Genomic DNA, 17,348 nt, shown 5'->3' on the forward strand with positions numbered 1-17,348 from the left:
GATTAATATAGACCAGCACTTGAATGAGGCCTCAACCCTACTCATCCATACAATCAGATAGGTCAAACAGCATTGCCACACACAACCAACCATAAAGAATAATCCATGGACAGGCAGTCATGTCGTCAATAAGTATAAGTCGTCATTTACCAAACAATAGAAAAAATAATATAGACAAATAATTCAGATGCAACACCTAACATAAGGGCTCATCAGGAGAATACACTGGCCTATATAGAGTTTCACCACTCTAAATTCTCTACCCAGCACAGTGTTGTGGCTACCACAGAATATCCATGGCATCCCCGCGTCAGGTATCACCCCCAAAATATATGCCTAAGAAAGAAAAAAAAACAGCAAATGTAAAACAACCAAGTAAAACCAAAACAAGCTTATCCTGTTAATATATCCCTCCCTTTAGCAACAATAGGTAAACTAAATATTATAAATTTTACCAAATCACAAATATTAACACATTGCAAAAAACCTGAATAAACTAAACAATTATAGAATTCATCTTTACCATGTGGCTAATTTTTAAGAAAATCCGCTCAATTAGAAACACAATTCAAAATAAATGGCGCTGCGACAACATTTCTCGAACCTCCGAAATTAGTTGAAAATTTCTTTAAGTATTTCTAGATAATTCTTTTAATATTTATTTAAAAGTTCGTTATAATGAAAATTAAATTTTTTAAATTGCCAAGTTAATTTATTTGCAGAAAAACCTCTTGATATCAATTTTTGGCTTAAGATTTTACATCTATTTTTAAAATCAATATAATTACTACAAATCCTTGCATAACGAAGTAACTGTGAGAAAAACGCTGAATATGTGATATTTGAGTGTATATTACTTTCAGGGAATGGGAAACTAATCACTTCAAAATCAAAATCATCCGTTTTATTATACATTTTAAAACTTAATTTATTATTATCACAAATATTAATATTTAAATCTAAGAAATGATCTTCATGACCAGCGCCATGACTAGGCTCAAGAATAAGCTCTGATGGATATATATTTTTAGAAATATCAATGAAATCCTTACAATTTAAGACCAAAATATCATCTAAATATCTTTTATTATTTGACAAAGCATGTTTTAAATTAATCAAAGCAAGCAATATTCTTACTGAAATAATATCATACCTTTACTCTCGTTAGTCTCAACAGTTTTCGATTGGACACTGGCTGAAAACTGGACACTCCTGACTGATTCAGATCCTCTCGCAACACTGCTTCCACCCGTATCAGATCCAGCTCCATTTACAGTTGGTCTTCTTAAAATAGGAAGAGGTCTCAAACCTATGGCTGCCACTGAATCAAATTTCTGGCTCCCTCTGGAGGTACTTCGTGCATTTGGCTGTGAGGTGTCACATCTTGAAGATGAAGATGGCGCACTCTCACCTGCATGACTTGCTGACACCGATACTGAGCTGACGGAGTGTTCAGATACGCGGTTTGCTCCTAAGGAAGTGGAACTGGTAGATGCTGCATTGTCAGACACATGGTTATCTGATACAGAGACTGAACTATGGGATGTTGAGCTTGCAGAAGAACACCTTGCTGACAATGAGTGTGAAACAGCCATTGATGCAGTTTTTGAACTATTTCCCAAATTAGAATTTGTCCAACTCGAGTTTGCTTCGGTCTGAATTTGTGGTTTAGGCACCCTTTTAAAGTTTTGAGGAGTCTTATTGAATTTTGACTCTGTAAGATTCCCAAAGGAAGATACACTTGGGGTAAAAATATTTTCAGATCTAGTTGGCAACTTTCTAGCCCTGGAGCTCAAATCATAAGGGGCTTCACTCACTTGTTTTGAAGCTGACAAGTCAATCGGTTCCAAAGTAGGCTTAGCAGAAAAATGTCTTATGGGGAACAACAAGAAGTCATCTTCCTCAGTGTCTTTTTGCACATCACCTCCTCCAAACAGATTTTCAATTATTGCATCACAGTTAGATTCAGCTACTAAAACAAAAAGGATTGTAAGCTACAACCTAAGAAACAACCACATCATTCTCGAACGTCACTCTTTCAGTCGTGAATTTGCATTTGACTTATATATTTTTAGTCAAAATGTTTTAAGTTTTCGCGCAAATTTCGAATTATTTTTAATTTAAGAGAACTAACAGAGAGGAAAACTCTCATCCTCGACTGCTATCTGAATACTAAAAATCATAGTTAGAATGGATAAATAAAAAGAAAAAATAGAAATATATAACTACAGTTAAGACTTTGTGAAAAAGAGAGTACATAAAAAAACAATAAAGAGCGGAACAGTTCTGATTTTTTGTTATTAATGTTCTAACAATCTCAGTTTTTTTTTATTATATTAGCATTTTTACCTAATCCTAAAACGATAAAATATAGACCCGTAGGCTCAACTTAGATAATTCCTTAGGCCACTCGGCCTTTCCATTAATCAATTATACATGGAAAAACAACAATGGGTAAAACTTTTTAACTGATACATTAAATAAATTCATGAAGCACGAAGTGATTTTTTGGAAAACTATCGAAAAATAAAGCAATTCAAGAATCGTTTCAGGCTTTATAGGCTTTATCAGTTTTTTACAATTAAAATATGGAAATAATCAACAATGGGTAAAACTTCTCAATTGATACATCAAATAAATTCATGAAGCACAAAGCGAGTCTTTGGAAAACTATGAAAAATCCAGTAGTTCAAGAATCGTTCCAGGTTTTATCGGCTTTATTAGTTTTTCTGCTACTAAAATATGGAAATAAACAACAATGGGTAAAACTTTTTAATTGATACATTAAATAAATTTATGAAGCACAAAGCGAATTTTTGGAAGACTATAAAAAAATAGAGTAGTTCAAGAATCGTTTCAGGCTTTATAAGCTGCAATAGTTTATTTATTATTAACTGAAATTTTTACCCGTTGTTGCATATTTCAGTGTTTGCAAGTTATTTAGAAATGAAAGACTGCATTTTAGTCTCTGAGACTAATTTGCTGATAGCATGGATGGTCTAACTATGGAATAGACGAGAGTTAACGTCCAATGCAAACAGTATGGGTAACTTATAAGAGTGGAAACTGGCAATAGTATTGACAAAAAAAAAACGATCAACGCCATCTAGTGTTTGGTGACACGTTTATTAGCTTTGTAATGGTTTTTTTTTAGTAACTGATATCATACACTTATTACGACCCTGATTTTACCAACTGCACTAACTATATTAATCATTCTTATAATTATACAAAAAAAAAATACCAAGTGTCGCCAAACACTACATGGCGCTGATAGTTTTTTTGTGTCAATACTAGTGCCAGCTCCCACCCTTATAAGCTACCCAAACTGTTTAGTCCAATGTGACAGACGTGTGTACTGAGGGGCTTAAAGAGAACAAAATTCAAAACAAAACTATAAGAAAATAACCCAATTAGTCAGGGAGCCATTCGCCAAAAATGTGACTAGTAGGTGACCAGTAAGCAGCAGGTTTGACCACGGAATATTGGGTAATAAATAGCGCTGATTACGAATATGAGCGTTATATATTCGACCTGGGGGGGGGGGGTGCTTATCTTCCAAATTCGAAATAAATTCCGTTTTTTCGCTCTTAAAAAATACATTTTGCACAAATTTTTAACAATTATCAAGCAACCTACGGTAATCGATACCACTGATTACGAATACACCGCAATGCTGATGACCTTGAAGGTCGCAAAATCATTGTTGTTTTTTGTAAAAACAAAAAAAAACAAAAAATCACTCAAATATTCAAGCATTTGACGAGTAACGGGAAGTTATACTATGATTGCTTCAGACAGCAACTGCAAGCCATTTCGTACTAAGTGCATATAAACAAAAAACTTTAAAATATACCAGCTCAGCATGTCAAATTCTTCCAACTGAGTCTAGATTATGGATAGAAGAAACTTTGAAAACTGCAGAACTAGAAAAATTAATTATACAGCATAAAAGACGCATTCAAACGTTTCCCACCATAGCCACAAAGTAAATCCCATAGTCTACTTCCCGTAGATGAGCAATTTTCAGTACACCGCATGCACGATCAGTACTCAGGGGTCACAATATCTGGCAATACCTTAAGGGTTGACAGAACTGACCTAGCAATCCTGGAAAGCCAATTTAACATCTAGGGGATATATAAACTGTGTCTTTGGTCAAATAGCACTCAAAGGTAATGTCAGATGGTGGCAAATATTTGAGCTCCCACTTTCAAGGGTATAAATATAGTTGAAAGTCGTAAGGAGACGTAACGAGGTGCATATTTTTACCACAGACTCCGACAATAGCTTGCCTGCAAATATAAAGAAAATTTATTGCACAGAAGGATTAAGCCTACACCTCTCTATCTCTTCCACAAGTAAAGTAATCCGTTCCTTCAATCACCATTTCTCGATAGCCTTAGCCAAAATTCTTTTTCCCTTAGAGTACATAAAACCAACTATATCACAGCCCGAAAGTGTATGAAGAAAAAAAAGCAGATAGTTTGACAAATCCCGGTAAGGTTGATACATAGGTACTGAATATTCATAGAATCGGACGTAAGCTTTCCGTTTTTCACAATTTGAGTGGTATCCAAGGAATAGCTTATAATGATAAAGTTAAAGGACAGCATTGGCTGCGTTATTCGCAACGACGTTTACAATACTGATACCCCTCTTCAAGCAGTCCGTATAAAACACAACTCTAGTATCCACCTCTTTCTGGCAAAACTCAAACGCTGTTCAAAGCCAGTATCAATGCTTCCACTTCTGCTGAACATCAGTATTTTCTTCCGATCTTAAAAGCCTTCAGAGAGGCAGACACTTAAAGCTGCTTGCAGCACAAGAAGTAAGTCTTCAAGTTCGTCAAATGAAAGTTTAATCATTATTTCTTTTGCCTAGGAATTTCATAGTATTGAGTTCCAATCATCTAGTTTTTAGTGTCTACGTAGAAATGCTGTAAATTTGTAAGGAGATCCTAGTGCTCGATGCAACCGCCCAGTCCGTCAAGCAGATCAGATAGCTGCTTGACGGACTGTGTAACAATATCTAACAATGTCTGTGTAACAATATCTAAATATTCCATCATTTCTATCAGTGTAACAATATCTAACAATGTCTATGTAACAATATCTAAATATTCCATCATTTCTATCTTCAAGGACGTGCAGTTCTTTAAAGTTACCGTTAAAAGACACAAGAGTGGAGACGTTTGTTTTGCATGGCTCTCATTGGTTTCTGAGCTCTCAATAGCTTTTGAAGTAGAAAATTGAGTTTGCCACCCTTGATTGAGTCGATTCCCTAATAATCTTCCCGGTAGTAGTTCACTCATTCAACTTATCTTTTGTTTACATAATCTCAGAAGAGCTGACTTCTGACTTAGTTCTTGACCAAACTACAATCTACCCAGAAATGGCACTTTTCTCAAATACAGAAGGCGGATATAGGAAAGCTCATGAAACAAAATTCTCAAAATGGTAAAGTCCTGCTTTGACCATTTGACCATTTGAAGTTCATACCTTTTTGACCATTTGAAGTTCAGAATTGATATAACTGTTCACAGCACTAAAAGTCTGGGCTTTCTTTTTTGTTCACCAGCTTATTACTCATGATCTTCACTTCGCTAAAGACAGCTTTACCTCCGTAGCTCAAGTCTTCTGTTTCTAATAGCTTTCACATCGAGAAGACTGTCAAAATCTTATTAACGACTGTGTCACGAGTAATAATATTGAGCAAATCTTCTTTACTGTATCGAAAAGGGTTGAGCCCGAATTCCAGAACACACTTCACATTGCTTTGTGCTGTCACAGGAAGGGCGATCTTCAAGGTGAATGGTGTTAACCTAACTTTGAGGTAGGTTTCTCGCTTTTTCAGGTTTCTTGCTGAATTTTACTGAGACTGAGGCACAAAAAGGAAGAGTTAAAGTTCACTTCACAAGTCCCGACTCATTCTTGGTAATTACTATCATTCCATCCTTTGTCTTTGCATCCACAGCAATAATAGATTTTATCACATGATCAGGGAATATGGAATTGAATTTGGCATTTCGCCTCTTCACTTTCAACAGTCCATTACAGAATGTCAGATGTACCCTGAGGGTATCTCGTATTTATGGTTTCCAAAACTTGTAGTTTTTTTAGCATATATAAAAATACTCAATGATTTCCAACCAGGGGGATGATTTGGCAAGTTTTTAACAAAGACACTGAATTTTCTCATCAACGGGAGTATCCTTTTTTGAGATTTTCAAATTCTGTAGTAAGCCTTTAACTTCATCAAAACTAGTAATACATAGTCAGTTGATAATAGGAATTACCATGAATGAGTTGGGACTTGTGAAGTGAACTTTAACTCTTCCTCTTCAAGTCTTTGACTTTCTAAAGTGACTGAAGTAGTTCTTCTGCATATCGATGATATATCGATTATTATATCGATGATATAATAAAAGTGTCTCTCTCTCAAATTTGATGCAAAAATCTGCAAAAGCTTGCCAGTACAGAAGTGATACAGCCTCAAGAACTAAGGTATAAGTAGCAAGGCCTTTACAAAACGGTTTTTCCACTCGCCATTTTTTTGTGGTTCCTTCTAGTGGAATTCCAGCCTCATAAATCAGCGTTTACAAACCAAAATATTTCATTACATAGCCAATCGCACCCATAAAATTCAAAAATATTGAGACCACCCCTTCTGAGGACAACGTCAGAATATGCTGCCGGATTTTTCGCTCTTACAGCATGTACGATTTCATATACAGCCTGGTTGCATGTGACAACGGAACTCAGTCCTATCTCTCTAACAGTTTTCTTGAAAGTCTTAATGGGTTCTTCCACTGCTGCTGGGTTAAAGGGAGAGCCGGGAATCGCTGACTGGTACCCAATCTTAATATTAGGCATATCAGCCTTATTGTCATTTGAAGCTAAGAAAAATTTTTCTAACCAAAGTAGGGTTGAGATTCTCCTGAGTCATTTAACACATTAGCCGCGTCTAAAAAGAATCCAGATGGCAAAAAAGTCTGAAACATGGTCCTCCTGATTAAACGGCAAACCAATCAGGTCTCCGCATTTTGCTGTCACCTGGATGTTTCACTTGAGGTAAGTCTTACCACAGTCTCCTGATTGAATAAGATTTGAAGATGACAGCGCAGGGTTTCTATTCCATTTTTTAATTTTTCGGAAATTGTATTTCTGAAATTTCTATTTTACGTAAGTTTCAAACGTAAGACTTACCGTCAATAATTACATCTCTTGCATCGGGCTCCATTTAAGCGGCAGCAGCATGCTCGTGCATATATTCTAATGTTTTGACAGAGTTTTTTAATTCAGGTAAGTTACAGAGATTCACCAAGACAGGCGTATTCGTGCTGGACAACTCAGAGGAGACAACTAGAAAACTAGTTGTTAGAAAACTGGACAACTAGGAAAACTCAGATGGAATAGAACTCACAAGAAGCCCAAGTTGGTTGTAATGATTTTGAATCACCAGACGCCGAGGATCTGGTAGTTTCTTTAACAAAGTTGAAGAGTTTGAACCCAGTTCAAAAACTGGGTCACTCCGTGTCTTCACTAGTAGTTCAAAAACCAAAAGGGGCATATAGTTTCTAAATCATTCGTTGTGTAGTATGATTAATTTCCTACCTAGTCAATTAATAAAAATACACCTTTTGAAGGCATATTTTCAAGATGGATCAAAAATTTTCCCAAAACACTATAAGTTATGGTATATTTTTAGTCGTTTTTTAAAAATTGCTTTTGAACAGAAAGAGACAAACCAGTTTTGAGGGAAGAATGTTGAACTTTAACAAGTTCCTTTAATTTGACTTATAATTGCGCAGCTTGGAATTTCTATTAATTTTAAGGGAATTTTATCAGTTGAGATCGAATTTTAGGGAATTTTATATCGATTTCATATTCACCATGGTCGATTACAACAGATTGCATTCTCGAACCTTCTGCTGCTTGCTGATCATCCAAGACCTTAAATTTCTACATTTCTCTCATGTGGCTCCCTCACTAAATATTAAACAAAAAATATATACACATACACTGTTACAAAAATATTATACAATTCATAATACACGCTTTCGGACATGAAAACACATTCCAAAAATCTACGAAATAGCTTTTTGAAATTATCATAGGATGATTAAATGCAAAAAAAAACATATAACTACAGTATACTAAAACATTAAAAAATAGTATCTATTTGAAAAGTTTCTTCTAACTCTGCGAGCTGTATAAGCGAGTAAGTAGAAATAGCCATTCGAAAATGTGGTATTGGTAAAATTGTAAGTTACTTCATTATACCCATTTTCTTGAAATTGGGAGAACGGTTGTTTTCCATAGATACTAATTGAAACTAGAGAAAACTTACCATGACCTATGTGTACGAGATGTAGCTAATACTACCTCCTTCCAAAAAAAGAGGTTAAGTTTGATGTAGATCATATAAATTACGGACAGTTGATAGTTCTGAAAATTATTTGGGGTAAATTATTCTTTCTCCAATTAAATATCAAATTATACTTGTGAAAAGAGACTAATGGTGGAGGGGAGGGGGGATTTTCCTGGTTAAAAACGCAAAAGTACTAGAAAAGATGATTTATTTCTTGACTGTTAATATTTAAGGTGGATCTCCGAGGTTTGAAGCAAATTCTATTTCCTATATCATTGAAATACGCAACGAGATTTTCTCCTTTCTCATTGGCTTAATTGCTCTCTTGAGGGTTGTACCAGAATATTTAAATACTGTTGAATATTACCACCGGATTTAAAGGGAATTTAAATTTTTTTCACATGTCTAATTGGTAACAGCTGACCATTGCAATTTGGTTGGTTACAAGTCAGATAACAGTTTAGCATTTGAATTTTCACAATGGGCAGAAAAAAAATAAGAACAAATAAAGGATGAGAAAACCTGAGACATTGGTAAGTTCTATTCCAACGTTATTGTAGATTATATTACTTTTATTCATGTACGAGTTACATTTTCAAACAGTTCGTGGTAACGAACTGTAGTAAGGAGCGAAGGGGCTCAATAGTAACCAAAACTCTAAAAAATGAAGTTTTGATACAAATAGTTACATCAAAAGAATTGCATTTTAATGCTGATTTTAAATATATAAGTTTCATCAAGTTTAGTCTTACCGGTCAAAAGTTACGAGCCTGAGAAAATGTGCCTTATTTTAGAAAATAGGCGGAAATACCCTCTAAAAGTCACATAATCTTAACAAAATCACACTATCAGAGTCAGCGTATCCGAGAACCCTACTGTAGAAGTTTCAAGCCCCTATCATAAAAAAGGTGGAATTTTGTATTTTTGCCAGAAGACAGATAACGGGTGCGTATTTTTGTTTTTTCTTTGTTGTTTTTTTCCTCAGGGGTGATTGTATCGACCTAGTTGTCCTAGAATGTCGCAAGAGGGTTCATTCTAACGTAAATTAAAAGTTCTAGTGTCCTTTTTAAGTGACCGAAAAACTGGAGGGTACCGAGGCCCCCTCCAACGCAAATTTTTCTCCAAGGTCACCGGATCAAAATTTTGAGATAATCATTCTGTTTAACTCAGTCAAAAACCTAATAAATATGTGTTTGGGAATGACTAAATCCACCTCAGTTCCCCGGGGAGGGGCGGCAACTTATAAACTTAGAGCATTGTTTACACATAGTAGTTGTTAATTATGAAGTGTACAGACGTTTTCAGGGGGACTTTTTTATGTTGGGGTTAGGGTGGGTCGGGGGGGGGGGCAGGTTACGTGGGAGGATCTTTCCATGGAGGAATTTTGCATGAGGGAAGAGAATTTCCATGAAGGGGTCGCAGGATTTTCTAGCATCATTTATAAAAAGACAATGAGAAAATATTTTTTTTTCAACTGGAAGTAATGATCAACATTAAAACTTAAAACGAGCATAAAATATTACTTAAATAAGGGGGTTTGTCTCTTCCACAATACCTTGCTCTTTACGCTAAAGTATTTTTAGTAACTTCAATTAGTTATTCTACGGCCTTTGTGATTCAAGGGTCATTCTGAAAGATTTGGGACAAAATTCAAGCTTTAGTGTAAAGAACGAGGTATTGACGAGGGGGCAAACTCCCTCATATACGTAATAAAAATACACATATATATCATGAAAAGAGAAATCACCAATGCTACAGCACAAACACAAAAAAAAAAAAAAAAAAAAAGAGACAGAAGGAGAAAAGGAAGACTGTTTTCCTAAATTAGTGATTAATATAGACTAGCACTTGAATGAGGCCTTAACCCTACTCATCCATACAATCACATAGGTCAAACAGCATAGCCACACACAATCAACCATAAAGAATAATCCATGGACAGGCAGTCATGTCGTCAATAAGTATAAGTCGTCATTTACCGAACAATAGAAAAAATAATATAGACAAATAATTCAGAGGCAACACCCAACATAAGGGCTCATCAGGAGAATACACTGGCCTATATAGGGTTTCGCCACTCTAAATTCTCTACCCAGCACAGTGTTGTGGCTACCACAGAATATCCATGGCATCCCCGCGTCAGGTATCACCCCCAAAATACATGCCTATGAAAAAAAAAACAGCAAATGTAAAACAACCAAGTAAAACCAAAACAAGCTTATCTTGTTAATATATCCCTCCCTTTAGCAACAATAGGTAAACTAAATATTATAAATTTTACCAAATCACAAATATTAACACATTGCAAAAAAACTGAATGAACTAAACAATTATAGAATTCATCTTTACCATGTGGCTAATTTTTTAAAAAAATCCGCTCAATTAGAAACACAATTCAAAATAAATGGCGCTGTGACAACATTTCTCGAACCTCCGAAATTAGTTAAAAATTTCTTTAAGTATTCCTAGATAATTCTTTTGATATTTATTTAAAAGTTCGTTATAATGAAAACTAAATTTTTTAAATTGCCAAGTTAATTTATTTGCAGAAAAACCTCTTGATATCAATTTTTGGCTTAAGATTTTACATCTATTTTTAAAATCAATATAATTACTACAAATCCTTGCATAACGAAGTAACTGTGAGAAAAACGCTGAATATGTGATATTTGAGTGTATATTACTTTCAGGGAATGGGAAACTAATCACTTCAAAATCAAAATCATCCGTTTTATTATACATTTTAAAACTTAATTTATTATTATCACAAATATTAATATTTAAATCTAAGAAATGATCTTCATGACCAGCGCCATGACTAGGCTCAAGAATAAGCTCTGATGGATATATATTTTTAGAAATATCAATGAAATACTTACAATTTAAGACCAAAATATCATCTAAATATCTTTTATTATTTGACAAAGCATGTTTTAAATTAATTGGATTATTCTTATCCATCATATATTTATATTCTAGTTGACTTAAAAATAAGTCAGCTATAAATGGGCTGGCATTCCCTCCCATGGGAATTCCCATAATTTGCTTGTACAAATCACCCCCAAATCTTATATAAGTATTGTATAAAACAAATTCCAATAACTCAAAAATCATATCCAAGCTGTAACATCTCAAGTTAACTGTAGTATTAAAGCAGTTTGTCCATATGGCTTTTTTATTATAACTGTCTATTTTTAAGAACCTTTTACTAGATAAGAGGAAAGATTTCTTTATAACAGTTTTTAAATTATCAAACACTAAATTAAGTGATAAATTAGTATACATTGTCGCAAAATCGAAAGACTCAATTCTTTTAGCTGAAACCATTGTTAAAGAATCTATCACCTGCAGTGAATTATTAACACTCCAATATGGATTAAAATTCGAAAATTTTTTAATACCAGAACAATAGGTTTTAAGTTTATTTACAATTTCCTTTAAAATCAAAGAGAGGTCAGTAGCAGCAATGCGGGTTGGACATTTAGCTGCTCCAGCAATAAACCGTGGTTTAGGGGGATTCTTATGAAATTTTACAGTCCAATATAGGAAAGGGAACTTTTTATCATTGTCATTTATTTTAATATTAAAATTTTTAAAAAGTATTTCTTCAGTCTTTTCAATTAAATTCTCATCCTCTATATTTACCTTTTCATAAACATTAGTTGTCCATAACTCCCTTTTTAAGATATCACAATACAGCTTCTGACAAATTATGGCAAAATTATTATTAGCTTTATCCACTGGCACAATTACAAATTCATTCTTTAGATTATCAATTGCTTGTTTAATCTTCGCATTATAAAATAATGATTTAGTGTTACTATTTTTTAAGTTAGAATATATTTTATTTCTTACTCTACTAATAATTAAATTCTTCCAACTTTGAAAACTCTCTTTATTTTTATTCTCTTTCTTACACCACTTATCAATAAATAAATCAAAATCATTTTCCAAGCCATCAAGAACACTCGATGGTTTCAGATGATGAGAAAGACGGAAATTAGCCCCTTTATTCATTATAATTTGAAGATCATCTTGCTTTATTATTGACAAGTCCCCTGTTATAACATGTTTGTAAGCAGGATTTACAAATGGGCCAAGTTGCTTACAATTACAAACCGGTTCCCAATTTATATCGCTATCTAGTTTTTTTAGTATTAAATTATAATTAAAAATAATTTGCCCAATAGTTTTTGAAAATTTATAAGTTAAAACTGGACTATCATTATAATTTAAATTACTAGGAAGGGCCTGTTTCACATGCCGCTGATTTAAAATTTCTGGTAAATTAATATCTTCAATCTGCTTACAAGTAAAATTAATAGGTAAATATAATCTGTTATCCTTATTACTAATCTTATCGAACTTTTTCTTTTTTGAAATAAATTTCGTTTTAGTTAGAATGCAAATTGTATCACATATTACTTTAAAATTATAATCAAGAGCTGTATTATTCTTAACAATCCAGAAAAGTTTGATTAAATTCCTCTTGGATAAATTATTTAGACACTTTATTACAGAAATCATACCCCTAGATTCAAGTAGCTGGCATAGATCTATAGAAAGCATATGTACATCTAATTCATTTTTTCTATTATTTTTCCCATGTCCTCTCGATCGTTTTTTACGTTTAGTAGGACAATTAAAAGAAGGATGGTCCATAAAACCATCAATACATTTAACAACAACATGAGACATGTCACCATATTTTGCTACACGATTATTTAGCCCAAAAGGATAAGCTGTACCAAGAGTATGGATCCAGAAATCCTCCTGTTTACGTAGTCTATTATTCTTCTCTTCTTTATTTAAATTTTCTAATTCTAAATTTTCTAAAATTGTAACAGTTATATCTGATATGGAACATTTACCATTACTACAATGTTGAACTAGATAGTTATTAGTTTTTTCATTATTAACTGTTGTCTTGTGTCCAGAAAATCTTTTATATATATTATTAGTTGTTTCCCCCACATATTGTAGGCAGCATGTATTACATTCTAATAGGTAAATTACATTGGTTGTTCTACAATTAACATTACCACGTAACTTGCATGCTAAATTTTTATTATACAATGTACTTTTAACAGAAGTCCGTGGGACAAAATGATCTTGGCAAAGAAAACAACGACTTTTACACTTACTAACTTTCAAAAAATCGTTCCGAGTTCCGAGGCTAATATTTGTGTTTTGTTGCATAAAAAGTTATTGAAAATAAATCCAAAACAAACCAACATCCAAATCAAAATCCAACAATCATAGTCCAAAAAACATGCCAAGGTCAATAGGTCAATAAATACATAAACAAAAAGATGAAAGAACATGAAATTTGCATAAGTGCCATCTCACCAATAATTAACAATATCAGGTTAAAAACCTGGACCAGGGTAAAGGTCTGTCGGGGAAAAAACTAAAAAAATTTTCTCCACCAGCACTGGATCCAACCTGGAATAATATCATGAAAAGAGAAATCACCAATGCTACAGCACAAACACAAAAAAAAAAAAAAAAAAAAAAAAAAAAAAAAAAAAAAAAAAAAAAGAGACAGAAGGAGAAAAGGAAGACTGTTTTCCTAAATTAGTGATTAATATAGACCAGCACTTGAATGAGGCCTTAACCCTACTCATCCATACAATCACATAGGTCAAACAGCATAGCCACACACAATCAACCATAAAGAATAATCCATGGACAGGCAGTCATGTCGTCAATAAGTATAAGTCGTCATTTACCGAACAATAGAAAAAATAATATAGACAAATAATTCAGAGGCAACACCCAACATAAGGGCTGATCAGGAGAATACACTGGCCTATATAGGGTTTCGCCACTCTAAATTCTCTACCCAGCACAGTGTTGTGGCTACCACAGAATATCCATGGCATCCCCGCGTCAGGTATCACCCCCAAAATACATGCCCATGAAAAAAAAACAGCAAATGTAAAACAACCAAGTAAAACCAAAACAAGCTTATCTTGTTAATATATCCCTCCCTTTAGCAACAATAGGTAAACTAAATATTATAAATTTTACCAAATCACAAATATTAACACATTGCAAAAAAACTGAATGAACTAAACAATTATAGAATTCATCTTTACCATGTGGCTAATTTTTTAAAAAAATCCGCTCAATTAGAAACACAATTCAAAATAAATGGCGCTGTGACAACATTTCTCGAACCTCCGAAATTAGTTAAAAATTTCTTTAAGTATTTCTAGATAATTCTTTTGATATTTATTTAAAAGTTCGTTATAATGAAAACTAAATTTTTTAAATTGCCAAGTTAATTTATTTGCAGAAAAACCTCTTGATATCAATTTTTGGCTTAAGATTTTACATCTATTTTTAAAATCAATATAATTACTACAAATCCTTGCATAACGAAGTAACTGTGAGAAAAACGCTGAATATGTGATATTTGAGTGTATATTACTTTCAGGGAATGGGAAACTAATCACTTCAAAATCAAAATCATCCGTTTTATTATACATTTTAAAACTTAATTTATTATTATCACAAATATTAATATTTAAATCTAAGAAATGATCTTCATGACCAGCGCCATGACTAGGCTCAAGAATAAGCTCTGATGGATATATATTTTTAGAAATATCAATGAAATCCTTACAATTTAAGACCAAAATATCATCTAAATATCTTTTATTATTTGACAAAGCATGTTTTAAATTAATTGGATTATTCTTATCCATCATATATTTATATTCTAGTTGACTTAAAAACAAGTCAGCTATAAATGGGCTGGCATTCCCCCCCATGGGAATTCCCATAATTTGCTTGTACAAATCACCCCCAAATCTTATATAAGTATTGTATAAAACAAATTCCAATAACTCAAAAATCATATCCAAGCTGTAACATCTCAAGTTAACTGTAGTATTAAAGCAGTTTGTCCATATGGCTTTTTTATTATAACTGTCTATTTTTAAGAATCTTTTACTAGATAAGAGGAAAGATTTCTTTATAACAGTTTTTAAATTATCAAACACTAAATTAAGTGATAAATTAGTATACATTGTCGCAAAATCGAAAGACTCAATTCTTTTAGCTGAAACCATTGTTAAAGAATCTATCACCTGCAGTGAATTATTAACACTCCAATATGGATTAAAATTCGAAAATTTTTTAATACCAGAACAATAGGTTTTAAGTTTATTTACAATTTCCTTTAAAATTAAAGAGAGGTCAGTAGCAGCAATGCGGGTTGGACATTTAGCTGCTCCAGCAATAAACCGTGGTTTAGGGGGATTCTTATGAAATTTTACAGTCCAATATAGGAAAGGGAACTTTTTATCATTGTCATTTATTTTAATATTAAAATTTTTAAAAAGTATTTCTTCAGTCTTTTCAATTAAATTCTCATCCTCTATATTTACCTTTTCATAAACATTAGTTGTGCATAACTCCCTTTTTAAGATATCACAATACAGCTTCTGACAAATTATGGCAAAATTACTATTAGCTTTATCCACTGGCACAATTACAAATTCATTCTTTAGATTAGCAATTGCTTGTTTAATCTTCGCATTATAAAATAATGATTTAGTGTTACTATTTTTTAAGTTAGAATATATTTTATTTCTTACTCTACTAATAATTAAATTCTTCCAACTTTGAAAACTCTCTGTATTTTTATTCTCTTTCTTACACCACTTATCAATAAATAAATCAAAATCATTTTCCAAGCCATCAAGAACACTCGATGGTTTCAGATGATGAGAAAGACGGAAATTAGCCCCTTTATTCATTATAATTTGAAGATCATCTTGCTTTATTATTGACAAGTCCCCTGTTATAACATGTTTGTAAGTAGGATTTACAAATGGGCCAAGTTGCTTACAATTACAAACCGGTTCCCAATTTATATCGCTATCTAGTTTTTTTAGTATTAAATTATAATTAAAAATAATTTGCCCAATAGTTTTTGAAAATTTATAAGTTAAAACTGGACTATCATTATAATTTAAATTACTAGGAAGGGCCTGTTTCACATGCCGCTGATTTAAAATTTCTGGTAAATTAATATCTTCAATCTGCTTACAAGTAAAATTAATAGGTAAATATAATCTGTTATCCTTATTACTAATCTTATCGAACTTTTTCTTTTTTGAAATAAATTTCGTTTTAGTTAGAATGCAAATTGTATCACATATTACTTTAAAATTATAATCAAGAGCTGTATTATTCTTAACAATCCAGAAAAGTTTGATTAAATTCCTCTTGGATAAATTATTTAGACACTTTATTACAGAAATCATACCCCTAGATTCAAGTAGCTGGCATAGATCTATAGAAAGCATATGTACATCTAATTCATTTTTTCTATTATTTTTCCTATGTCCTCTCGATCGTTTTTTACGTTTAGTAGGACAAGTAAAAGAAGGATGGTCCATAAAACCATCAATACATTTAACAACAACATGAGACATGTCACCATATTTTGCTACACGATCATTTAGCCCAAAAGGATAAGCTGTACCAAGAGTATGGATCCAGAAATCCTCCTGTTTACGTAGTCTATTATTCTTCTCTTCTTTATTTAAATTTTCTAATTCTAAATTTTCTAAAATTGTGACAGTTATATCTGATATGGAACATTTACCATTACTACAATGTTGAACTAGATAGTTATTAGTTTTTTCATTATTAACTGTTGTCTTGTGTCCAGAAAATCTTTTATATATATTATTAGTTGTTTCCCCCACATATTGTAGGCAGCATGTATTACATTCTAATAGGTAAATTACATTGGTTGTTCTACAATTAACATTACCACGTAACTTGCATGCAAAATTTTTATTATACAATGTACTTTTAACAGAAGTCCGTGGGACAAAATGATCTTGGCAAAGAAAACAACGACTTTTACACTTACTACCTTTCAAAAAATTGTTCCGAGTTCCGAGGCTAATATTTGTGTTTTGTTGCATAAAAAGTTATTGAAAATAAATCCA

General features: G+C 32.6%; 1 protein-coding gene across 4 annotated transcripts in view; it reads right to left on the reverse strand.

Annotated features, from left to right (window-relative positions):
- Positions 1–17,348, reverse strand: part of LOC136031796 (mutS protein homolog 4-like) — a 116,880-nt gene that overhangs the window by 84,228 nt on the left and 15,304 nt on the right. For 2 of the 4 annotated variants that reach the window (XM_065711592.1, XM_065711589.1), the window contains exon 3: positions 1,154–1,972. The exons of 1 other annotated variant lie outside the window; for it this stretch is intronic. In XM_065711592.1, coding sequence (XP_065567664.1) covers positions 1,154–1,972 — 819 coding nt within the window. The remainder of the gene's footprint in view (positions 1–1,153; positions 1,973–17,348) is intronic. One more of the 4 variants, XM_065711591.1, reaches the window with a different exon arrangement.

Source organism: Artemia franciscana, chromosome 10 (assembly GCF_032884065.1).
Source record: "Artemia franciscana chromosome 10, ASM3288406v1, whole genome shotgun sequence".
Classification (NCBI taxonomy): Eukaryota; Metazoa; Arthropoda; class Branchiopoda; order Anostraca; family Artemiidae; genus Artemia; species Artemia franciscana.